General features: G+C 27.4%; 1 protein-coding gene across 1 annotated transcript; it reads right to left on the bottom strand.

The window, feature by feature from the left end:
* Positions 1-9,762: 9,762 nt before the first annotated feature.
* On the bottom strand, positions 9,763-18,383 carry LOC114121312 (glucose dehydrogenase [FAD, quinone]-like). Its single transcript, XM_027983579.2, has 2 exons — positions 16,589-18,383; positions 9,763-10,896 (listed from the first exon to the last, which is right to left on the bottom strand). Exons 1-2 carry the CDS (start codon positions 18,101-18,103, stop codon positions 10,546-10,548), a joined length of 1,866 nt encoding a protein of 621 aa, XP_027839380.2. The 5' UTR covers positions 18,104-18,383; the 3' UTR covers positions 9,763-10,545.
* Positions 18,384-23,517: the final 5,134 nt, after the last annotated feature.

Genomic DNA, 23,517 nt, shown 5'->3' with positions numbered 1-23,517 from the left:
GTTAAACTAATCATTTTAAAATAATTATGTAGAACTACAAGGTACTACAATACATTATAAGTAACTAGTAACTATCATGATTATAATTAATGAGGTCAATACAATAGATCAGATTATTATTTGATTATAGTTGAAATTTGATGAAAATAGTATAAATACGTACTAATAACAATTACATTTTATCTGCAAAATCGAAATGATATCGCAGTGTAACATCGTTGTAAACAATCTAATGCTATGAAACAGTGCAGAAGAAAAACACGTTGAAAAAGTAATCATATATTCGTATTTATTGATAAGTTTTCAGTTTAAATAAATGTTTTAATTAGTCAAATTATGTATAGGTTAATGGATGTACTACAGAATTAAAAAAATCAAGTATTTTTACTATTGTAACTATTGAATGATGTGTATAATATATTATATAATACTATATTAGTATCTATATGTTCAATATAATATGATTTAATTTAATCTAAATTTCAAAAATAATAATTGTGAGAACATTTCTCTGAAACACTGAGAAAATATTTAATCAATTTTGGATGAGAAGAACAAGTGGTTTACGTAAACATTATCATATACACATATATATATATATTATAATTCGCTTTCAAATGGCATTGAAACAACATAATATACCACAGTATCTGTTCTATGGGTCAAAAATATGTTGTAACTATTCCAAGTTTCCAAGGCTTGAAGATGGACCACTTAATTTGATTCAAAAATTGAATATGTAAATTATACATTTTAAATTGGTTGGTTGATGTTTATAAATTCAAATAACACACGCGTTATCTTGTAACATGATAGTATTAGAAATTGTTCGGTGCAAATTTCTTAGATGAAAAGGAAAAAATACCGATATATTTCTTAGTGAATATTAAAACCAAGTTGACCTATATTTAAACTTAAAATTAAAATCATGGAAACTGGAAACAAAATATTGGGCTATTGTAAAACGTATGACTATCGTTTCAATGGAAGTAGTCAAGTGAATGTTTTACGTTATCCGAATAGAATTAATTATCTCGCAATTGTCTGTTTACCTCGTACCGAAATTGTACCAGAACAAATCAAGTAACATTGAGAATTATTTGTCAAATATTATTTAAAACTTTCTTATATCATACATATATAATGTAATAATATTGTGTGTGTTTTTTAACATATAACATCAACAATTATAAATGATTTTTAAACTAAATGTTGATAATTAAATATACAATTTTTTTTGGTCGAACAAATTTTATCCATAATAAAAATTATCTAAACATAAACATTATGCAGAGACACGCATTATTGCTTTTAAAAATAAATGTGTACGTAATTAAATAATGGTTAAAATATAAAAAATTCGTGAGTATTATAATAAAAAAAAATATATAACTGGAATCATAACGTGATTTTAGAGATTTTATATTAATATATTACAGTTATTTTAAGTAGAAAATACCTACATAGGTATTGACGTATTGTAATAGGTTATGGCCAATCGATTGACGTTTATCACTATACCTATTCTTGAGCAGGTTAAAAAATATAGATGTCTTGTTCAAAAGCGTCTCGTTATTATGATATTCGGACAGGAATAATATCCGAAACATGTCTTTGTGAAAAAATGTCTGGCTAACACTCAACGGTGCACAATGCTTTCTATGAAACCAAGCAAATCTAATTTTTATAAAATATTTCTCAAATCGTCTGAGCATTGTTCACAGCATTATTAGATTAATGAAACCTAATAATATTATTGAGCAACTATTGATATCTTATTTTTTTTTTTTAAATTTTGAATCGATGACAATAGGGAATCCGATTAATCATTACTACTTTGTTTACCATAACATTACTACTATTAATAATACCTTCTATTATAAAATATCATTAGGTAAGTAATGATAATACCATTATAAATATGACTTTTGAGCTATGAAGGTTTATTGCGCAGTGGAATTGTCATATTTTTATAGCGATTTGTACGACTGTCAGTTAAGCTGATGCAATTTCAATTTGTTGAATATTTATATAGTCTTTAGAGCTTATTGTTTTAAATATAAAAACAAATTACATGAAGGTAAATTGCTCGAAAAAAGTAAATTCATATTTTTAAACTGCCTTATTTTTTTTTTAAATTTTGCTATGTTTATTTGTGTCTAAAATATATTTAAATTTCCGTCCAAAGACCATTAATAAAATATTTTTACAATTTAAAGTTTCAGTCTCATGTACTTAAAAACGAGCTGTCACAGTTTTTATGTAAATTAAAAAAATAATTAAAAGCGTAACGATCATTAAGCGTTTTTGTATTCATTGGTTATAATAATATTGTATTGTTATATTATATTTTCAACCGTCACACAGTGACGATTTAAGTTTAATGTGCAATATATTCATACATGTATATTAAATAATATTGATTTTCCTAACACAATTAAAATAAATAATATGTTAACCTAACGCGTGCGATCTATCGGAATATAAAATATATAAAATATAGTTTTTATGAAAAAAATAGCTATACAGCTTGCTCATAACTACATCACATACCTACTTGTAAAATACTTTATTCATAATACTATATTTTTGTCAAAGTGAATCAAAAATATTTTCACCACAAAGTGAATGATTCTTCTTGTAAATATATAATAACTATAGGAGAACATATGCAAGAAACACAATTTCAACGAATATACACCTTAAAAATGTATTATTTCAATTTAATTTTTGATTTATTGAGTAGTTATAATATAAGTTACATACGTTAGTTACTAAATTTCACAAAAATATTGCTAAAATATTGATTATTGGCAAAAGTTTGAAATATATGTGTCAATTTTTTTTTTTTTTTTGTATGGTTAGTCGGAGAATTTTTTTATGTACATAACCGTACATAATTATTTATTACTCGTTTTAGTAACTATATTATGTACGATAAATTATTGTATCATTTTAGCTCCAAAAGATATGAAATAAACAAAATAGGTAAGTAAACTTTTCATAATACATTGAACGGTTTTTTATTTTTATAATATATATATTATAATATTATATATTATAAATTCAATAACGATCAAAAATATTTTTAATGATTCATAACAAAATAATAATAAAAACAATAGTATTAGTCAAATTTATTATTACATAATTATTAATTCTACTACCTTCATTATTTTAGTTCCAGTATATACTTAGTTAAATCAAAATATGGATGAGGCGTATACTAAATTTATTTCATTACCAACTGTACATAATATTTTAATTTCATTTTTAATATCATCTAGAAAAATTATAAATAATTATAATAAAATAATGATGATGTTACCCAATTCAATATAATATCAAAACTATTTTCTACTCCTAGAATTTATTTCTGGTCTTATGACGTAAACAAAATCACGCAATTCAAAATGTATTAATCAAAATATTATTTAACAGTTAACACAATGAGATTTGTAATGACTAATAATATTATCTTAACACTTCACAATAATCTTGTTGTACATTAATCAATTATTATTTTAACAATATCACGGTTGGGAACAAAATCATTGATAACTTGTAATAACAATATATTAATCTTTTGTGCATGACACTAAAATATATCGAATTAGGTACTATTATGAGAAAAATGAAAATCCACTAAATATTAATAAAATTTTCATAAAAATTTCAAATTTTTAACTTATGTATTTTATTGTATACACATAATAATGCTTTAGCATCATTATTTTACTTTGACTTCTCGTTTTTAATAATTGTATTTTTGTTGTGATAGTTCATTGTTTTAAATGTTTTAATCCAATAAAAATCATTCTAATCAATGATATTATTATGTATCTTAAATAATTTTAACGAGTACTTAAATGATTTGTATACATTTTTATAAGTGTTTCACATTTTTTTCAAATTATTTTTTTAGGTGTAAAATTTTTTGACAAAAAGGTTTGTATAAAAAAATATATCTTTAACTTTTTAAAAATCTTTTTGATTCACTAATATTATTGTTTTATATTGTCAAATATTATCTTTAAGGTCTGAAGTTAATGCGAATACAGTATGAATTAAATGTATTTGGATTATATTATATTACTTAATTAATTGTGTAGAAATATTGTAGAAATATATAATAGGTAATAAAATAATATTTTTGTATTCTGAGAATTGCGTTGAAGTAACATATGATTCATATTAATATATTAAGTTTTTCTGCTGTTTTTTTTTTGTCTCAATACAAAAACACATTTTGGACTATTCAAAAAAATAAATTACTCATACTTAATACATAGTAGTTTTATTACAGCTTGTAAAAACAAATATTATGAATAATATATTATTCAAATTACTTTTACATGTCATATTTTATATTTCCATATTTTAATTGTTAGGTTTATTAGGTTTATAGGAATTATTGTATTATGTGAAGAAAATATATAATCAAGTGAATTTCGATAACAATACAAAGTTCAAGGAATAATTAAACGGAATAAAACCTGTAAAATGATATAAAAAATAAAGATTACTATGGTTTTTACAGTAGAAAACACTATGGACAACAAGCCCATATCATTCAAAAATAAATAATTCTTTCTCTTTTTTAATATAATATAATATATTATTAAAAAAATAATAACATCGTAATATTGATTAATGTGCCTAGTATATTAATTATATACATACATTAATATATCATTATTTATGTAAAAAGTTAATTTGTTTATTAAATATGGAATAATGCATAGGTATTATTTAAGTATTAAAATTATATTGATTAAGTATTCACACTATCAGCTATGTTCTATAAAAACAATAATTTATCTTTTTCGACCTAAATATTTACACCGAACGATTAATAGGTATCACCATTTGTAAATAAATGTTGATTTTTTTGTATTTTTACATTTTGCGATATTTCAACATGTCATTTAATCGTGACCATGCCATTGAACTACTTAGTTCACAACAACTTATCCCATCGATGATATTTTCAAATACATAATATTACATAATAAATTGTTCATGGTACGTATATGGCTATAGATTAAATTTCTTTTCATATTTACATACCTACACAGCTTTAGTTATTTTATAGTTACAAACTTAATACAACCCATTTCATTTTTTAATTTTGCTTATGTTTTATGTTTAAATACAGATAAATTTATAATGCATACATAATAGAGTTATGGAAATTTGAAATCTGAATATTTACATTTAGTGACTTACAGGAAGTTTTTTTTAATGAACACCTATGTATTATTTCAAAAGCTATTAACGTTAGTAGTTACAAAACAACATTTAATATTTTTCTTCTTTTTTTTTAAATTTATATTTTATTTTTAAGCAGATAATTTGATCCACTGAACATGTTCGTGCTTATTATCAAAGCAAAATGTTATTTGAACTATTTAAGTTTATAAAAATGTAAATATATTTTGAATGAATAGTGAGATCAGTTAGAAATATTTAAAATTTAGATGAGCCTATTGTTGTTAGAATGTTGAAAAATAAGAAGAAAAAAAGATAAAAATAAATTATTACCTATTCTTCCGAATTGTACCAAATTCTAATTTGTTACCAAACACAGTACCTATATATGGAATGTTATAGACTATAGTAATGTACTGATGCATAATAAGTTACAAATAATAATAATGTGGTATACTTAGGTGCATTGTTTATCAGTATAATGTGTAAAATATAGATCAGTGGTTTTCATTGATAACACATGAATAAGTATATTATGTTTTATTTTAAATAGTCATTGTTAAGATAGGTACAACAAAAACAACCCAACTATTAAAATATGTTGTGCACGTTCAGTGTTTAAATTTATAAGATTGCACGTATGCCATATACTCAATTATATAATATACATATATTTATACTGAGTAATGTACACAACACGTAGTATTTTTGGTCTCTTGTTTTCAAAACAAGGAGAAGAATTTATAATGAATAATAAATAATAATATTATTTCTCCGCGTCATTAAGTATGCGTGTTGTATCAGTATTAATTACAATATGATATTATGTTTTTATTTCGTTATCATTGTATATTATAATATAAAATTATGATTGACTGCATAATATGGTACTTTCTACGAAATATGATTGTGGTTATTTTATATCTATATATCCACTTATTCGATATATTCGATGTATCTAATAATAAACCATGTGCATTGTTTAAGTCAATTCATCTAATAATCTTTTGAATTTGATATTTGGTTTCTTATGAATCGTAATATTGTGTATAAAGTATATTGTGCATTTTAAAGAACACACGCTGAGAACATTCAATATGCACACAATTATTGTTATATCGTCTTACATCATCTTGAACCCAAATTAACTGCAATCGATAAATTAAAAATTTTACACAAAAATATCTACGTCAATTATTTATCCAGTGTAAGATTATATCAATAATTTTTGGTATTTATCATCATAAATATCTTAAAAGATTTAAACGAGCAAGGTATATTTGTAATTTTCAATAACTCTGATAGAACTATAATCCATTCTATTAATTTTGAATTTTAAATAATGACAACATAGCAAATTATACAGTGAACTTATAACTTATTTATCATTTAATACTTTTAAGAATGTAACCTATACGTATACAATATACATATTTATTATCTATATAACGGTTACCTATTTTATAAATAATAAAAATAAAAAGTCGTGATAATAAACTAAAACATCGATAAAAAAACATGAATTTTCTAAAATAAACTATTCCATATTATATTTTAGTTAATATTCATTGAGTAACTTATTTCACTGTGTTATTATTATTTTACATGATATTTGTATTACTGTATTACCTATCAACATTTCAAATGAGAAAAAACTAAATTTTTAAATTGTTAATGATTTAAATTTTAAGCTATATAAAAAATCAAGATACATATTGTCCATCAATAGTGAAATAAATAATGAATATCTCATAATTGTATAATATAGGTTATTATTTATTAGTTAGTACTTAGTATTGATAGGGTATATTACTTCATCAAACAATTTTACTAGTATAATTTTATTGCTAAATTTAATGCGCATTAAGATAAATTTAATTAATTTATTGACATTGTTTAAATTTTATCTAGTCTGATAAATACAAATCTAAGAATCATATTAAAAATGAATTTAAATCATACACTTGATAATTAATAATAAACGCAAACATCAAAGAAACTTAATATTAATTCATAGGTGTTTGCAAAGACTAATATTATTATAATTATTGTACTAAAAAGTTTAAAAAAAAAATTGACGGGTAATAAATAACGTATTATGATTTATAATAATAATCGATATTCGTGATAATAATTATTTATCATAATAACCGTTTTCCAATGGTTTTAAACTTAAATCTAGTTTCACTTCATAACTTTAATATAATATGCACTTGTAGTGCGAATACAGCACAATTGACAAATTATATATGCACTATGACCTAAAATCAAAAATAGGACGTTTACAAGGAATCAAGTTCTGATCTGACGGAATACTTCAGTAATTAATAACACAATATTTAATGTATTCTATTGCATCTTACAAAACATCGGTATCGTTTGTCTTATGTGGTCTTAATATTGGTCAATAGTCGAGACTTCAGGAGTGCACAACGGCAATTTTATTATATAATGACTAATCCATGTAAAGAGTGGCACCTAACCCAACCCACTAGTTTTTATTTATTTGTTAATCCGTTGATAATAATAAAAAAAAAATATATATATTATACAGCAAATATAGGTTATTCATTTGGAATACGCATAAAATGTGTGCTATGAATTTATGAAATTATAAGAGGTTTAGGAAAATTGTTATAATATTATATATTTATATTTTAAGAGTTGGTCTGTATTTCGAGATCACATAAATGCGATAGAACTCAAGTTCACACAATTTTACAATATTAAATAATTTTATTCATTAACATTTTTACCTAAAAATATTTACTGAATTAACTTACTTTAAGTTCAAATGCTTAAAATTAATTATATTTTGTATAATTATTGTATAAAAAGTAGATATACATAGAAAATATACAAGAATTGATTTTGAAAGTAGATGAACACTTAAATGTTTTCTTTGTAAGTTACATATGCCTAGGGAATCGATATATTTATTAAAAATAATTAAAAAAATAGGTAGATAAGACGAAAATATCTAAAATAGAAGTGAGGTTGAAGGACGGTATAGAGATTTATGGTAATAGGACGCTCAACTTTCTTAAATTAAAATTTTTTTTTTTTTAATTTTTATAAGTTTTTAATTTTTTTACTCGTAAGTTTTGAATAGAACCAAGAAATAAATTATCAAAGTTTTTCCTTGATATATGATTATATTATTATTGATTATCATGGAAATTTTATACATGGCTGTATAATATTATATATTACTTACATTTTTTATTTAAGCTCTTCCACACGATTTGTCTTATACATATGAGGCCCTCGATTTTAAGGAGAACTATACTCTTCGATTTTATTTCTTATAGTAAATAATATTATATGATTGTTTAGATATACATAGATAACACGCATTTTTTCTTAGTTCATTTATTTTTATATTTTTTTCGGAAATTGCCAAAGCAAAATCTTATTTAATGTTAAAATATTTTATAATTTTATTTAAATATTCCTATTTGTTACAGGATAAAGAAAACAATAATTTTACAAGTATTTACATTTTTTGTGAAGTGCCTGAGATATAATATACACTTATCCAAAATCTCGTCTTGTAGGTCTTATTACGTAATATTATGTTTAATTATTTTTAAAGTTATTATAATATAAATCTAGATAGCACGAATCTATAAGTTAGATTAGACGAACAATGTAACGTTGAGACAAGCACACATATAACTTAATAAACACAAACTGTTTTGACAAATACAAATTATTAGATACATAAGAAGTAATTAACACTGTTTCTAGTAACAAACCATTTTATTTAACGGTTATATAATTTCTAATATTGTTCATTACTTATTAAATTGTAAAGTTTATCAATATTTAAAATGTATTTATAAGAAAAATCAAAACTTATGTTGTTTATTTAAATATTATTAAATTAAAATGATTTTGTTGAATGTATTTTTTTTAGTTTAATTATTTTTAATCTCAAATCTCAAAAAACTAGATACCTAGGTATATAAATTGTACGCGTATAATATTATATATCAATAAAAGATGACAGAAAATTTACTGGTATGAATCTAGGTTTCCATTCTTGGTGTAATGTGGAAAATAATAGAAACTTATATTTTCTCACCTCACAAGTTTATTAAATAGGTAACAATATTTGTATAAAACAAAAAAGCTATTAATTTAATTGTATCAAAATTCAATGATATGGGAAAAATCAATGCTATGTTTCCATATCAGCATTTTCATTATTTTATATGAATAATGTACATATAAATATATCATGTATACATATTATACATTAAACATATAATTTCAGAGGAATTTGAATCTAAAATGAGTAGTATATCATGTGCCGTACTCGTATTAATAGGTATGTAATATAATTTTCTTGCTACTTTTACAGTCACAACTATTAAAAAAGTGTAAATTATAACCACCGTTCACAAAAAATTATTCTTTATTGTATTATTAAATATATTAATTTATTAAATCACACTCATAAATATACATATAAATCTTTATACACATTTCAAACTTTAGTATTATTATTTACATTATTTATTTTATAATCACTTAATAGTTATAATATCAACAGATACAGTTTGATGGTAAATAAAGTACGTTTTGATTTTATACGATATCTAAAATATTCTAACCTTAAATAGTCCAAGCAATAATTTAAATGACGCAGAATTTTATTGTATTATAATAATATTTTACTTAAATATTATTATAATAATTTCAGTGAAATTGCATTATATTTAAAGCTATTAAAAAGCACAGTATGTATACAATGATTGAGAAACAATAACAATAACAATAATAATAATAATAACAATAGATTGAGATCATATAATAATGTATAGAAAAATTAGCTAGGTATATTAGATTAAAATGAATTATTTTTTTTTATCAACCGCTTAATCGTCATTTGTATGCGGTTTAATTTTATAGGCATCCTATGTAGTATAATATAGATATACCTACTCATAGAGTATAGTGTACATATATAATATTATTATGTTCTTAAATCTGATAATTTTACGCACATGCATAAGTCGAAATGATTTTAAAAACTTAAACGAGTCGATTAAAACTATTGCACGGTAATGCAGCTATACACATAATATACAATATATCGTGATTTAAATCCACTTCTACATTTTTTATACATCGAAATTAGATTCAAACAATTAATTTCACTCAATATCAACAACTCGTAATGACAATTAGGTATCGCACTCCAACGATATGTTTGGGTATACCGGGTCAAACTATACTATATAATTATTTTTTAATACTATAAATGCGAATGTTGCTTATAGACGTTTTGCAGTCATATCGTTATTGTCTATATCGCTGTCGTTTCCTTTATCGTTTGAGCCAGTTTTCCTTGATCATGTCAGCCGCTTTCTCGCCGATCATGAAAGCCATCGCATTGGTGTGCCCGGCTGGTATGACGGGCATGATGGAAGTGTCGACCACCCGGAGACCTTTGATTCCGCGTACCCTGAGTTTCGAGTCCACTACGGCATCCGGGTCCGTTTCCGGTCCCATCTTGCAAGTGCCCGACTGGTGGTGTAGGTTGGTGGACACCAATCCCGTGGCGCACATCCAGTACGCATCAGACATAAACTTCTCGTGTTCGCAGCCAGGGAATGGTATCGGCAACAGTCTGGACCCGTATTTTTGGAACGCCGGAGTCTCGCTCACTGCGATAGCCTGGGAAGAGAATTTCAACATTAATTAAATCATTTCGTTGATGATGACTTACGTTATGATATATATTATATCATAAGTTATACAAATAACGCATGTGTCTGTCGAAATATATTATACATATTATACAGGACATGTATTGTATTCGAGTGTGACCGAAAGTATACTTTAGTTATAATAGTAGTAACCATACTATAGTGGCTACACGTGCAATTATTAAGATAACAGTATCCTCATCCATCACCAGATTACCTAACATCAAATAATAACTTTAAAACACGGCAATATGACTATGTTATGATAATATTATTAGTTATTACAATAACAGTAAAAAATAAATAATATCGACATTTATGAAGATACATTTTGGATGATATGATTGATAAAATTGGTTATCACATATTGTATCATACCCACAACCTTATATAACCATTGTCATAACTAATAGATTTTTTTATCACACAATATACAGTATAATGTGTAATATATTAGGTATCTCAATGTAAAACTTATCCATATGTGCAATATTATATCTATAATAAAATTATAAAATTAAGACTGCAACAGAATTTAGTCAATTTACAACTCAAATGAAAAATTAGCAAAGTTTTTTCTTTTATTTAACGTTACATATTATAAGTATTGTAGGTACATACATTTATAATTAAATAACGATTATATTTTGAACCCAATGCCGGTTAAGTTTAAAATAAATAATATAATATAAAGTATATAATATATACCTATAACTATTTATATTATCATTTTATTTATAAAGTTGACACTTAGCAACCCTGCAGCTGACGGCAATACATTGTAATTTCAATTTCATATTAATATTTTATAACCATTTTATTAAAATAGGTAGTCTCGTATCGAATTTTCAACAACGAAAAAATGCAATCAAACAAAAAGTATATTTAAATTTTAAATCAGAATTACCTACATTGTTCAACCCTTAAAGTGTCAATCACTAATTAATTTACAAATAATTGTTTCTTTTGGATTATTATTAATTTTATATTAAAGTAGACTCATTAAAACGATATTCATTATATGCTTATAAATTTGTGTTGACTGGGTGTTTACTATCTATATATAATTTTAAATTTAATGCTCGTAATATATTTCGATTTTGAAATCAAAATTCTATGGAAAATTTAAACCTACTCACCTAATAAATATTCGGAAATCGATTAAATCCATAACAGTATATATGTCAAGTTTAAGCTATCACTAAAAAAAAATTTATTATATTTTACTTTTGTAGGTTAACTTTAATGTATTTCTTTACTTTGTCCGTAATCAAAATACTCAACACATATGGAACAAGGTTATAATTCGCATGATTGTATTATTGTGTTGAACTGTCAAATGAAAAATGTATCACTCAAATATAATATACTGACAAATTTAATAGAAAACAAACACGAAAAAGATCTATTTGAATTTTGGTACTATTAGAATCAATTACATATAATTATAAATTATAATATATAATATTAAAAAAATAGGTTCATATTTTTAATTTTTAATTTGTAGGTACCCATGTTTTATTAACGCCTACTTGTTATTTTGTAAACATAAATATTGTTCAAGCGTGTCATTATGCAACAAAAAAACTTCCTTCTAGTTTTATAATTACGAGTATTAAACGTATTAACTCTTTAGATACGGTAAATGATGGTTATAACGTACTCGTGTATAATATTATTGGACACACGCCACAACGGAAGTGATACACTAAAATAAAGTAAAAGCGTTGCAGTGCAAAAAGATTGAAATCGTAATCCACAAAAATAATTGTATGATAAAATAAATAATTATACACTTTTTATCGAACGTTAACACTGGCATAGGCCAAGTACCTTAAAAGTTACAACTTACAGATGAATAAATGTTTATCAATACCTACTGTATTCATATAAATAAAATATATTTGATTATATACCTATTTAGTGAAATATATTTCTTAATATTATTATATGAACTTATTGAATCTAATAATAACAACCAATAAACTAAGTGAAGAACTAATGAACAAATAATTACCTAGTTAAAATATTTCAATTCGACTGTACAATTAGAAGTTTTGTTTGAATAAGACATGACTAGTAATTTCACAGAACGTTAGTTATGTTATTGTGCATAAAATAGTGTTATATTATGGTAATTAAATTATAAACAAGTATAATTAAAACCATTAAATCACTTTTAACGTTATTTTTCCTTTAACACTAGTCTAGCTGTTTAATTCCAATATGTCCATAACAATATAATTTGAGATATTGTGTTTCATAGCATCAACTCGCCACATAAAGGATAAAGTACATAAAGCACTATGCAATAATATTTCAATTTGTGAAACATTTCGATGATCGATATAGTTATAACTTATATAATAGTAACAATATCTATATCAGGCACTAGCATAATTTTTGCATAGGTGAGAGACTACGAATCCTATAACAGTGTAAGTACGTTATATCGATTGTTATTGGTCTTGAAACTATTCGCTATATAGGTACATTTTTAGTTTACGTCAGCAAAAATATTTTATGATACTATACTCGTATAACCTATTTACGATGAAACCAATAAAACATGTACATGAAATATATATTTCGAAGAATTTTAAATATATCAAGAAGAAGTACATTTTTCGAAACAAGTTGTAAGTATTATCATTACTTATGCATGCAGTTCCGTTATATCGTATTGCCTTATTTTTTATACCTGTGCTCAAATGGTTTTTCATCTATAGATATCATTGATTTTTAAAAAGCGATCTATGCATTACTTTACTTTTATAATAAAAGTGAACCAAACGGGGGGGGGAGGGGAATGTATAAACTATAATACGTTTTAAAGTTTACAAGATGTGTCGGTCGGACGCGTCTCGAAAATATCGCTCGACGAACACCCCAAACAATGTGTTTCTATACAGACGACTTGTGGCCGTTATGTCGAATACTGCAATTCGCGACGTATATTATTATATATCGATGCATCATTATAACAACAGTAAACGGAATAAAAAAAACTTCGATCCTGGAAATGTCGGTGTCTGTCGTCACCGAGGAAGGTGCAGGCCCTTCCTAGGATACACGCGATCCTAGTACCCAAGGACTATAGGTAATACTTCGGAAAATTGGCGCCGCGTACGCGAACAGTTGAAAATCGGCATAAACCACGAGACGTGCTCGGTCGATCGAGATGTATTCGCAGCGAATATTATTTTCGTATACGCCGAAGATCGCATCTTTTCCCGACCAGATGAGCGCGAAACGGGTACAAGGCCGTCGGGTCGCGGCGTGGGTTTAGCTCGCGCGTTCTCCGACCGTGCCTCGGGCGCGTCAAGGTCCTATCGTCGGACCCGCGGGACAGACCGACTCGGGGGACGGGATGATAAATAAAAAATTTAATATCTCGCGCACGGTATCGCGTACTCGTAGGTATTATATTTTGCGTTACACCGTCTCCGACGATATCAGATCTCAAAAAGATGAAATATAATAATGATAAAAAAAAAAAAAAAAAACGCCGCGGCAGACGGGCCGGTTAATAATAATAATAATAATAATAATAATAGTGTCAGTGCATAATAACCGGTTACCGCGGCGCGAAGACGTTTCGTAACGCCACGCTATGTAAACATTATATTATTGCTGTACGGAGAACGAGTTTATTGTTATTGCTGCTGTGTTGTATCGTTGTTTTTGTTGCTGTTGTTGTTGTTGTTGTTGTTGTTGTTGCACTGACGGTCGATTGCGATTGTCGGTCGGATGACTTGACGTCCGAGTGCGTTTTCAAAAAAAAAAAAAGTAGAGAAAACGACCGCAAACGCGTAACACTATTTATTTACTCGTACACTGCTAATAATACTAAGCGCCGCGGACGCGACTCATGCGGCGATGAGTCGAATAAAAAAAAAAATAAGTCTTATCATGTACATCGTAATATTATCTGCATAATATATTGCTTACGCGGTACTTTCGCGAACCCACATGTGCACTCACTTCGTAGTTCGTATACGTCGTAAGTTATTATCATGTCGCAGCAGAGTCCGGAAAATAATGTTTGTCGTTATTAATCGCTATAATCACGTGTAAGTCGTTTAGACGTCGAATTTAGCTTCCGTCAAACAACGAAACGACGACAGAACTCTCGAAATAATGTATTATCTCACTACGATAATTATAAATTGTGTTTGCTGTAGAAAAAATTATGAAAAATACGTATGCGATAGTGAGTTGTGTATTTAAAGTCAAAAACGCCGTTTTATTACCCATTCGGTGACATGAATACCATAATCGTATGGGCGTGTTACCTATATAAGTATCGATAATAAGACCAAGTGTCCACCAGATAATATACCTAAGTACCCGAAATAATTAATGTGCAAACTTATTAATGACCTTGTTACCAAAATTATTTCCAATAACCTGCAGCATACTCTCAAATAACGGAGAGTGTAAACACTGTAAACAATTCAAATTGTCCGATATAAAACGACCGAGTGCAAGTATTATACAATATAAACATACGAATAAAAACGAGAGTATATATTATAATATCCAGCATACTAGAAATACGAGTACAGGGTAATATATATTTTTTTTAATCAAGTGGAATGTTGAATACACATATTTGTTACGTCAGAGTTTTTGAAAAATAAACTGGCCCTAGGCCTTAGGTTAGGTGAGGTTAGAGCACACATAATATTATGATACAAATTAACTTCGCTGCTTTGCACATAATAATATGCATTTATACTCGTAATAATCCATACTAAATAAACAAATATAACTACTCGTCAGCTGACGCACTTGCACAACAAAAATCCATATTTTTCTTCTTCTGATACGTCCAAAGTAAAAAATGTACAAAAACGTAACGATTGGAATTTTACGAACATTTCGTTTAAAAACATTTTTATCATTGTATTCGGGAATGTCTTAAGATGTCTTTAAAATCTTAAAACAGTTATTATAGTTCCTTTACAAATACGATAAAGAAAATGTCACGGTACGATTTTAAAAAACGCAACATTTAAATGTGTTAATATTTCCAGAAAATTACTTACAATTTTTCCACCTTTTCTGCAAAATATAATATTAATTAACAAAAATACGCAATACAAATTTTCATATTACCTATGTTTCACGGTTTTGAAATATTTTTACATCGAAAAATAAAAAGGAAACAATCAAACCGATTGCCAAATCATCGTCAGACGTAATACTTTAAATTATAAATTTAGGCAAAAAAAATAAATTGATCCACATTGAATACAATCCACTTTTGTTGATAAAAAATATATAATTTTTATCTATAGCTCTTTTATACACCAAATGCGCCTACTTAACATTGTATTGTATATGGTCATAACGGAGTAAATTTAAAGGCAGCTATAATGAATTATAATTTATATAGTCGTGTCATGTAATAGCACAGTTATTTTTGTCACTGTCTTTAGATTTTAAATTATGTATATTAGTATTGTATCAGTTTTATTATTTTGTTGTGTATAGGTACCAGGTATGGTTTTATCAAACTATCGCATTAGGCACATATTATTTTCGTCCGTTATTTGTTATGAGTTAAAACTATATTCATATGTATTGTAAATTATGATTGATATAACGACTTTACTCGCCACAAAAGTAATATGAATAATAACAATTTTAATTACTTGTTTAATGCCTTCGATAAGAGTTTCTCTGTCTCGCTTGTCCGTCAGGTAGCCGGCGTAGAAAAGTGGAGCGTGCATCGGATTTGACGATCTGAGCTTAACGCGGCCGCGGCTCAGGGGCCGAAGCAGGATCGGCACGAGACCCCAAGCGTCGTGTTCCCGGTACTTGCCGTAAACATTATCGTAAAAAGTTTCGTTCATGCCGAGCAACCGGCGCAACGATCCGCCCGTGTCGCCGGTCAGCGCCCCGGGACCGAACACCAGTTCCATGTCGGGCGCTATGGAACCGTTGGTGGCATGCCGCGTGGCCGTGAACGCCAGAGCCTCCGCGCCCCCCGGTATGGTGAACGGGCCCTGGCCGCTGACGGCATACTGGAGCAGGTACTTGGGGTTTCGGTATCGACTCTCGATGATGGTCACCGATTGGTTGACCAGGAACACCAGCCCGGCCATGGACACGTGGTCCTGCAGGTTGTAGCCCACCTTGAGGTCCTTGACCAAAGGAATGCCGACCTCGGCAAGATGGTCGGCCGGTCCTATGCCGGACAACATCAGCACCTGAGGAGTGTTGAGCGCCCCGGCACTGAGTATCACCTCCTTGCGCGCGTGCACCACCATCGTCTGGCCGTTTTTCACGAACTTGACGCCGGTGGCGCGTTTGGTATGTGGGTCCACGAGCACCTTGGTGACCACCGACCGTTTAGTGACGGTCAGGTTTGGCCTGTTCCGGATGGGTCGCAAGAACGCCTTGGACGCGCTACACCGGGAGCCGCGGTCCGTGGTGGCCAGCACGTACGAGAATCCCAACGGTCGCGGCCCGTTGTGGTCGGCCGGCACTTCGTATCCCAACTCACGGCCCGCGCGCAGGAACACCGGACCCAGTTTGGTCTTCCACGTGGGCTCCTCCACCTTCAGGTATCCACCGCGGCCGTGGTACGGTGATTCGGTCATCGGACTTTGCCGGACGTCCTCCGACTTCTTGAAGTACGGAAGCACGTCCGCGTAACTCCACCCCTCGTTGCCCAGCCTCGCCCAGTTGTCGTAATCGTCCGGCATGCCGCGCGTGTACACCATGTAGTTGATGACGCTGGTGCCTCCCATGACTTTGCCTCGCGGCCACCGGCACCTGCGGTCCTCCATCGCGCCGCATATGCCGTCCTGTTGTTCGGTCCGATAGCCCCAGTCGAATCCCGTGCCGATAAGGTAGCTGACCAGCAGTGGCACGTCCGTCATGGCGTTTTCGTCGCCTCCCGCCTCGATCAGCAGCACCGACCAGCCGGCCACCTCGGTCAGCCGGTTGGCCACCACCGACCCTCCGGAACCGGCGCCCACCACCACGAAGTCGTACTGCCTCTTCACGAAGCCCGCGTCCGGCACCGTGTCCACGGGTTCCGGTCCCAACATCCGGTAATATTCGACCACCGCCTGGAATACGGTATACGCCATGCCGTCGCTTGACCCGGTCAGCGACAGAGTCACTGCTATCACCGCAAATACCACACTCGTGGTGTTCATCCTGTATGGTGTAAATACGCGAAAAAAAAACAAAAATACGATACAGGAGCTAAACCGCTGAGATCCACAGTCGTCGAGTTATTGACCGTTGGTTGTGCCGTTGTCGATCGCTTTGGGTCGCTACGCGTGCCGTACCGCGTCCGATTATTTTCCCTCTAAGTCTTTTGCAGCCACGATGTAAATACCACTACCATTGCTAATGCCGTTGTCGTACGTTAAACTGCTGTACTTATATGTATTATATTGAATTTCTCCTCCGCCCCTCCGCTAAACAAACGAATTACGCGCACCTTTCGCCGACATCGCCTTCTCTAACGCGCACAGTGGTTAACACTATGATAATAATATATTATTGGTAATACGCATATGCTCGATCAACAAGACGTCATGTTGTTTTATGGATGATATAATACCATTAAATTCGAGTTTTATACATTGACGCGTGTTGTTATCAAGGTCGGCGAAAAAAAAACAAATGGTCCATACCTTCTTTCAGAGAAGCGTAAATAATAGGGGTTTTAACCGAACAGAATTTTGATTAAAGCTGTAATTATAAAAATTATTTTTTTTTTTCAATTTGATAATATTTTATTATATTATATTTACATTTACATTTATTTTAATCCTATTGAAAAATCATCTGATACTACTCACGTTGTTCACGAATTATTTCGTCACAAAATCCAAAATTAAAAAAAAAAAAACAATTTCTTGGTAGTTCAATACTGATTTATCATTAAAATATGATTATAATTTAAAAGTAATAAGTAATAATCTAATGTATTATTAATTTATTCATATAAATTTTATTCTAATTGATTTTTTAAATGTCATAACTCATAATCAATACCTACAATGATTTGTTTTTGAATTATTATAATTGATTTAATTAATTTTTTGCATATCTTTTCGAATAATTTAGAACATATTTCATCATCCATTCGTCCTGTATTTGTTTATCTCATATTTTTTGGAACTGTTACTTTGATTAGCTATATATGTTTATTTTATATGATAAATTTTAAATTTTAAGATTAAAAATACGTACAATTTGTAACTATTTCTGGTTTTAGTCTAATGAACGACATACTTTTATGAAAAGTGATTGATATCAATTTTCCAAATAGTAAAAATATATTTGACAAATTATCATCAGTTATAAAGAATGCAAAACAAAAATTATAAAAGTTATAATTCAACAAACTTTCGTCGAAATTGACGACAAACGAATGTATTTAATATAAATGTATTGAAATTTAAGATTTTGATATTTTAATATATGTCGAATAAATATTATTAAAATTTTGGATATTATTATTATTATTATATGATCGAAAACATACGTTAAAAAATAATAAGTTCATATTTATGAATATATTATAAAATTTTATACTCTTCTGATATTTTTATTTAAAATTTAAAGTTTATGGTGTGTGTTAAATGCTATATACTAATTATTATTATATTATAATAAATTACATAAAAATATTTTTACTAATCGATTTATCAGTCAATATTTATACTATATTATTTTTTAAAGTATATAGACATATTTTTTTATTCACTAATTTTATTAAGGGAGATGGAATGATACATTTTGTAGTATAATAAAAATCTATTAACGTACACCATTGCAAAAATTATATTTTTCAGGAATTGTTATAATTTTTTTTAACCAGACCTCACAACAATTCATATTGCTTCAATAATTTAAAATATTATTATTGTTCTCATTGCACAAATTGTTAAATAATTATCATATATTTCGTTTAAAACAGTGAACAAGTAATGAACACTTGTACTGCGTTATTAAAATATATAATAACAGTAGAGGGCTACATATGTTTGTGAATTCACGTGTTATATACTTATACATTTGCATACGTATCTAACCAAATCTTAAGCACATATTTCATAAATACGTTTGAAACCTATAAGATAATGTATTGATTGTTATTTTTATTTTTTTTATGTCTTTCAGATACAATTATTTCAGTAGAATTTAACAATAATATTATATTTTATTATTATTAATTTTAAATACTTGGTACTTATGTTACTATTCAAATTATTATTGCATTATTGAAATATTGTTTGTTGAGAAAATTGTTCCTTTAATTACACGTAAAAGAACCACGATGGTATTAACTGTTATAGTTCATATTATTTTTTTGCTTTTAGATTTATAATAATTAATAGTAATATATTTGTACTTTTCTGTATTAATTGTGTGAACGAATTATGGTTTTTTATACGGCGTAACAGATAGGTGATATAGGTGCATTACTGTGTTGAAGAATAACATTTAAAACACTTTTGGGAGTAATATAATATTTTACTATAAATAATAATATAGTAAATTTAATAATATGAATTTGTAGAAATTATAATGATATTATAACTTAGTATCCAGATTCTAGAGTGACATGTATGTCCATTCGAATAGCTCTTATATTTGCATTTATAATGCATTTTAAGTATCCATCATGAAAAATTGCATTTATTATTTTATACATTTTTAGGTCTTTGAAGTTTGAATTTATTCAATTTTAGTGAATTTGTTTTTATGTTTCAAATTACTGTAGCACGATGTAGATACAAAACTCTTACAAATTCTCATAAATATTCATACATACTAATATTTTATTTGGATTATATAATTTGTATTGATATAATAATATTAATGTATTTTAGTAAGTACCTACTACGTGTCAGCTTATCTCGGATTCATGAAATTTATATTAGATATAATCTAAAAGATTTAAATATTCATAACTGATAAGTAAAACAAGTAAACACTAAATATACTGTATTATAGTAATATTATGTTATAGTAACTATAACATTAACAGTACTTATCAATATTTTTAAGAATATTTTATCGAATTAATTTTTTCAACTAGAATATTATTAAATATTTTCCAAGACTTTTTAGTACCTTTTAACTCATATTTCTTTAAATTTTCTAAAACTGGTACATATATTATATCAGACTCAACAAAATTATTATTTATTTAATCTGAAATCTTTGTAGCATTTTAATTTAATAAAACCACTACAATTTAATTAAGCTTAAAACCCGATTAAATTTATGTAAATAATTGAAAAATAAACATTTTAATTATTGTTTAATAAGATTATTTTAAACAATATGCTTATGATATTTAATAGTATTATTATTATTTACAATTTTTATACTTATAGAATGTAATATAGTTATGATATATATCAATCTAGCATCTAAAATAAATATTTTTAAACAATAATGTTGAATAGTATCAGCATTTTGAACACTAAATTAACGATCACAGTCAGTCATGGATTAGCTAGATGCAGGGATGCTACATAATAATATCTGCTCCTATCTTTTTTGTATGTTTCTCTTAAACCTAAATATATGTCATATAACACTTAAAAATCGAAGTTAATAGTACTTATATACTAAGAGTAGTTTATTATATAAACTTTCTAACTATTGAAAAACATTGAAAATATTGACAATAATTGTCCGTACACCGATACATTTATGTCCTTAATAAATATTCCATTCCATTATTTTATATCCTAATCCACGCCCGATTTTAGTGCTCTACTATATACTATATACACGGCGACATGAAGATTTGCTACTAGAAACATTCATATTAAGTGTACTTAAAAAAAAAAAATTAACTCATAAATCGAATTGTTTTTAAAAATTATATTTTAAAATAAACTTCTTAAAACTTTGAAATTAAATCTGAAGTTATATACTTCTTATAACTATTGAAGTAACTATGATTTATTATCTTTTAAAATTTAATGATGCTAAATATTAAATAGCAGTATTCATTGAACTTACAATGGAAAATAATATATTTGAGATGTTATGGATCTTGATGTATGTTAAAATAAATGTCAGTAATCAAAGAAAATATTCGACTATAAAATAATAAATATTAAACATTAGTCCAAGAAATCAGTTCTCATGAATATTAAAATATTCTTGTTTTTGATGTTTAAGAAAATTAATAAATTTAATTTCTAGTAAGGATCCTATGTCTATTTTATTCATGTGGATTTGTATTAATGTAAAAAAATCAAATCACAAGCAATACAAAAATATATAATATGTATGTCTTATATGATTAAATTGACAATTATATAAAATAAAAAGCAACGAAAAAAATGTTGTAGTGATCACTAAATGTGGTACATACCTATACTAGGTAATTAAATATTTTTAGAACTTTTGCAGCGATAATGTTACTAAAATTTAAATTCAATCGTCCAACAATTGTATCAAATTTATAAATTTCTATTGCAATTTTAAAATAAATTTTGCACTAAAATGAAGTACTTATTGTGGTTTTGCATAATTTTAATTTTATTAAATTATTAGGCCATTACCGGTATTTATAATAATAATTATTTTTACTGATATTAAAATAAAAAAATTTACTCAAGTTCGTGGACAAAGTAAACAAGGTTTTACACTTAGTGCTTACAATATTATTTGATAGTACCTATAAGTCAATTTAAAAGTATAAGATCGAACTGCGAGGTCGGTTATCGTGATGAGCGAGGACAAAATGACATTTATTTTATTTTCCTCAATTGATAATGCATATATGTATATATTTTTTTTTCGGATAAAATAATAAAACACTATAGGTACTTTAAACCTCATTAGTCATTACATACATTTTATAATAAATTATTGAACGGATTGATTTTATTTAAAATTTAAATTTAATATTAATTATTATGATATAATACTGACATGAATGAATTTGAGTATACACCAATTAATACTTACAAAATATGTAACTTTTCATCTCAATATTATGGCATTATTATTATTATTGTATTATAATTGAATTATGCTGAAATAAATAAATAAAATATTATGCTCTTATTTAAATTAATTTTTATCGTAATTATAATATGTAACTTACTTATTATTATTTTTTTTTACTTTAAAAGAATAAAAATATTATACACAGATATGAGTAAAACAAGTATAATATATTAATATGTGATAAATAAGGATGGAAAACATAAATGGAAATTACGTAACACTTATCTTCTGATAAAAAAAGTAAAAAAAATCTTAACACCGCTTTTTTATACGTATGATTATTATTACCATATAGTTATTAATTATTATAGTGTAATAAATAATAGCTATTTAAATATAAGTAAGAACTGTAATGATTTTGTATTGCTTAAGAATCTAAAATCACCAAATTTAAATGAACTTATTATTAAAGTTAAATTATTAATTAATTTTAATCAAACAACTAAGCAGTTTTTGTGAAGTGTGTAGACAGAGGACTGGAATATATTATATTTTTGTTATAATTGTATATTAAATACATAAAATCAGTGGATTAATGGACGAATTCGAAAATAATAAAAATGCTTCTTACACT

This window comes from Aphis gossypii, chromosome 1 (assembly GCF_020184175.1).
Source record: "Aphis gossypii isolate Hap1 chromosome 1, ASM2018417v2, whole genome shotgun sequence".
Taxonomy (NCBI): Eukaryota; Metazoa; Arthropoda; class Insecta; order Hemiptera; family Aphididae; genus Aphis; species Aphis gossypii.
The sequence above is the reverse complement of the archived record's forward strand: the minus strand, read 5'-3'. Positions and strand labels throughout refer to the sequence as shown.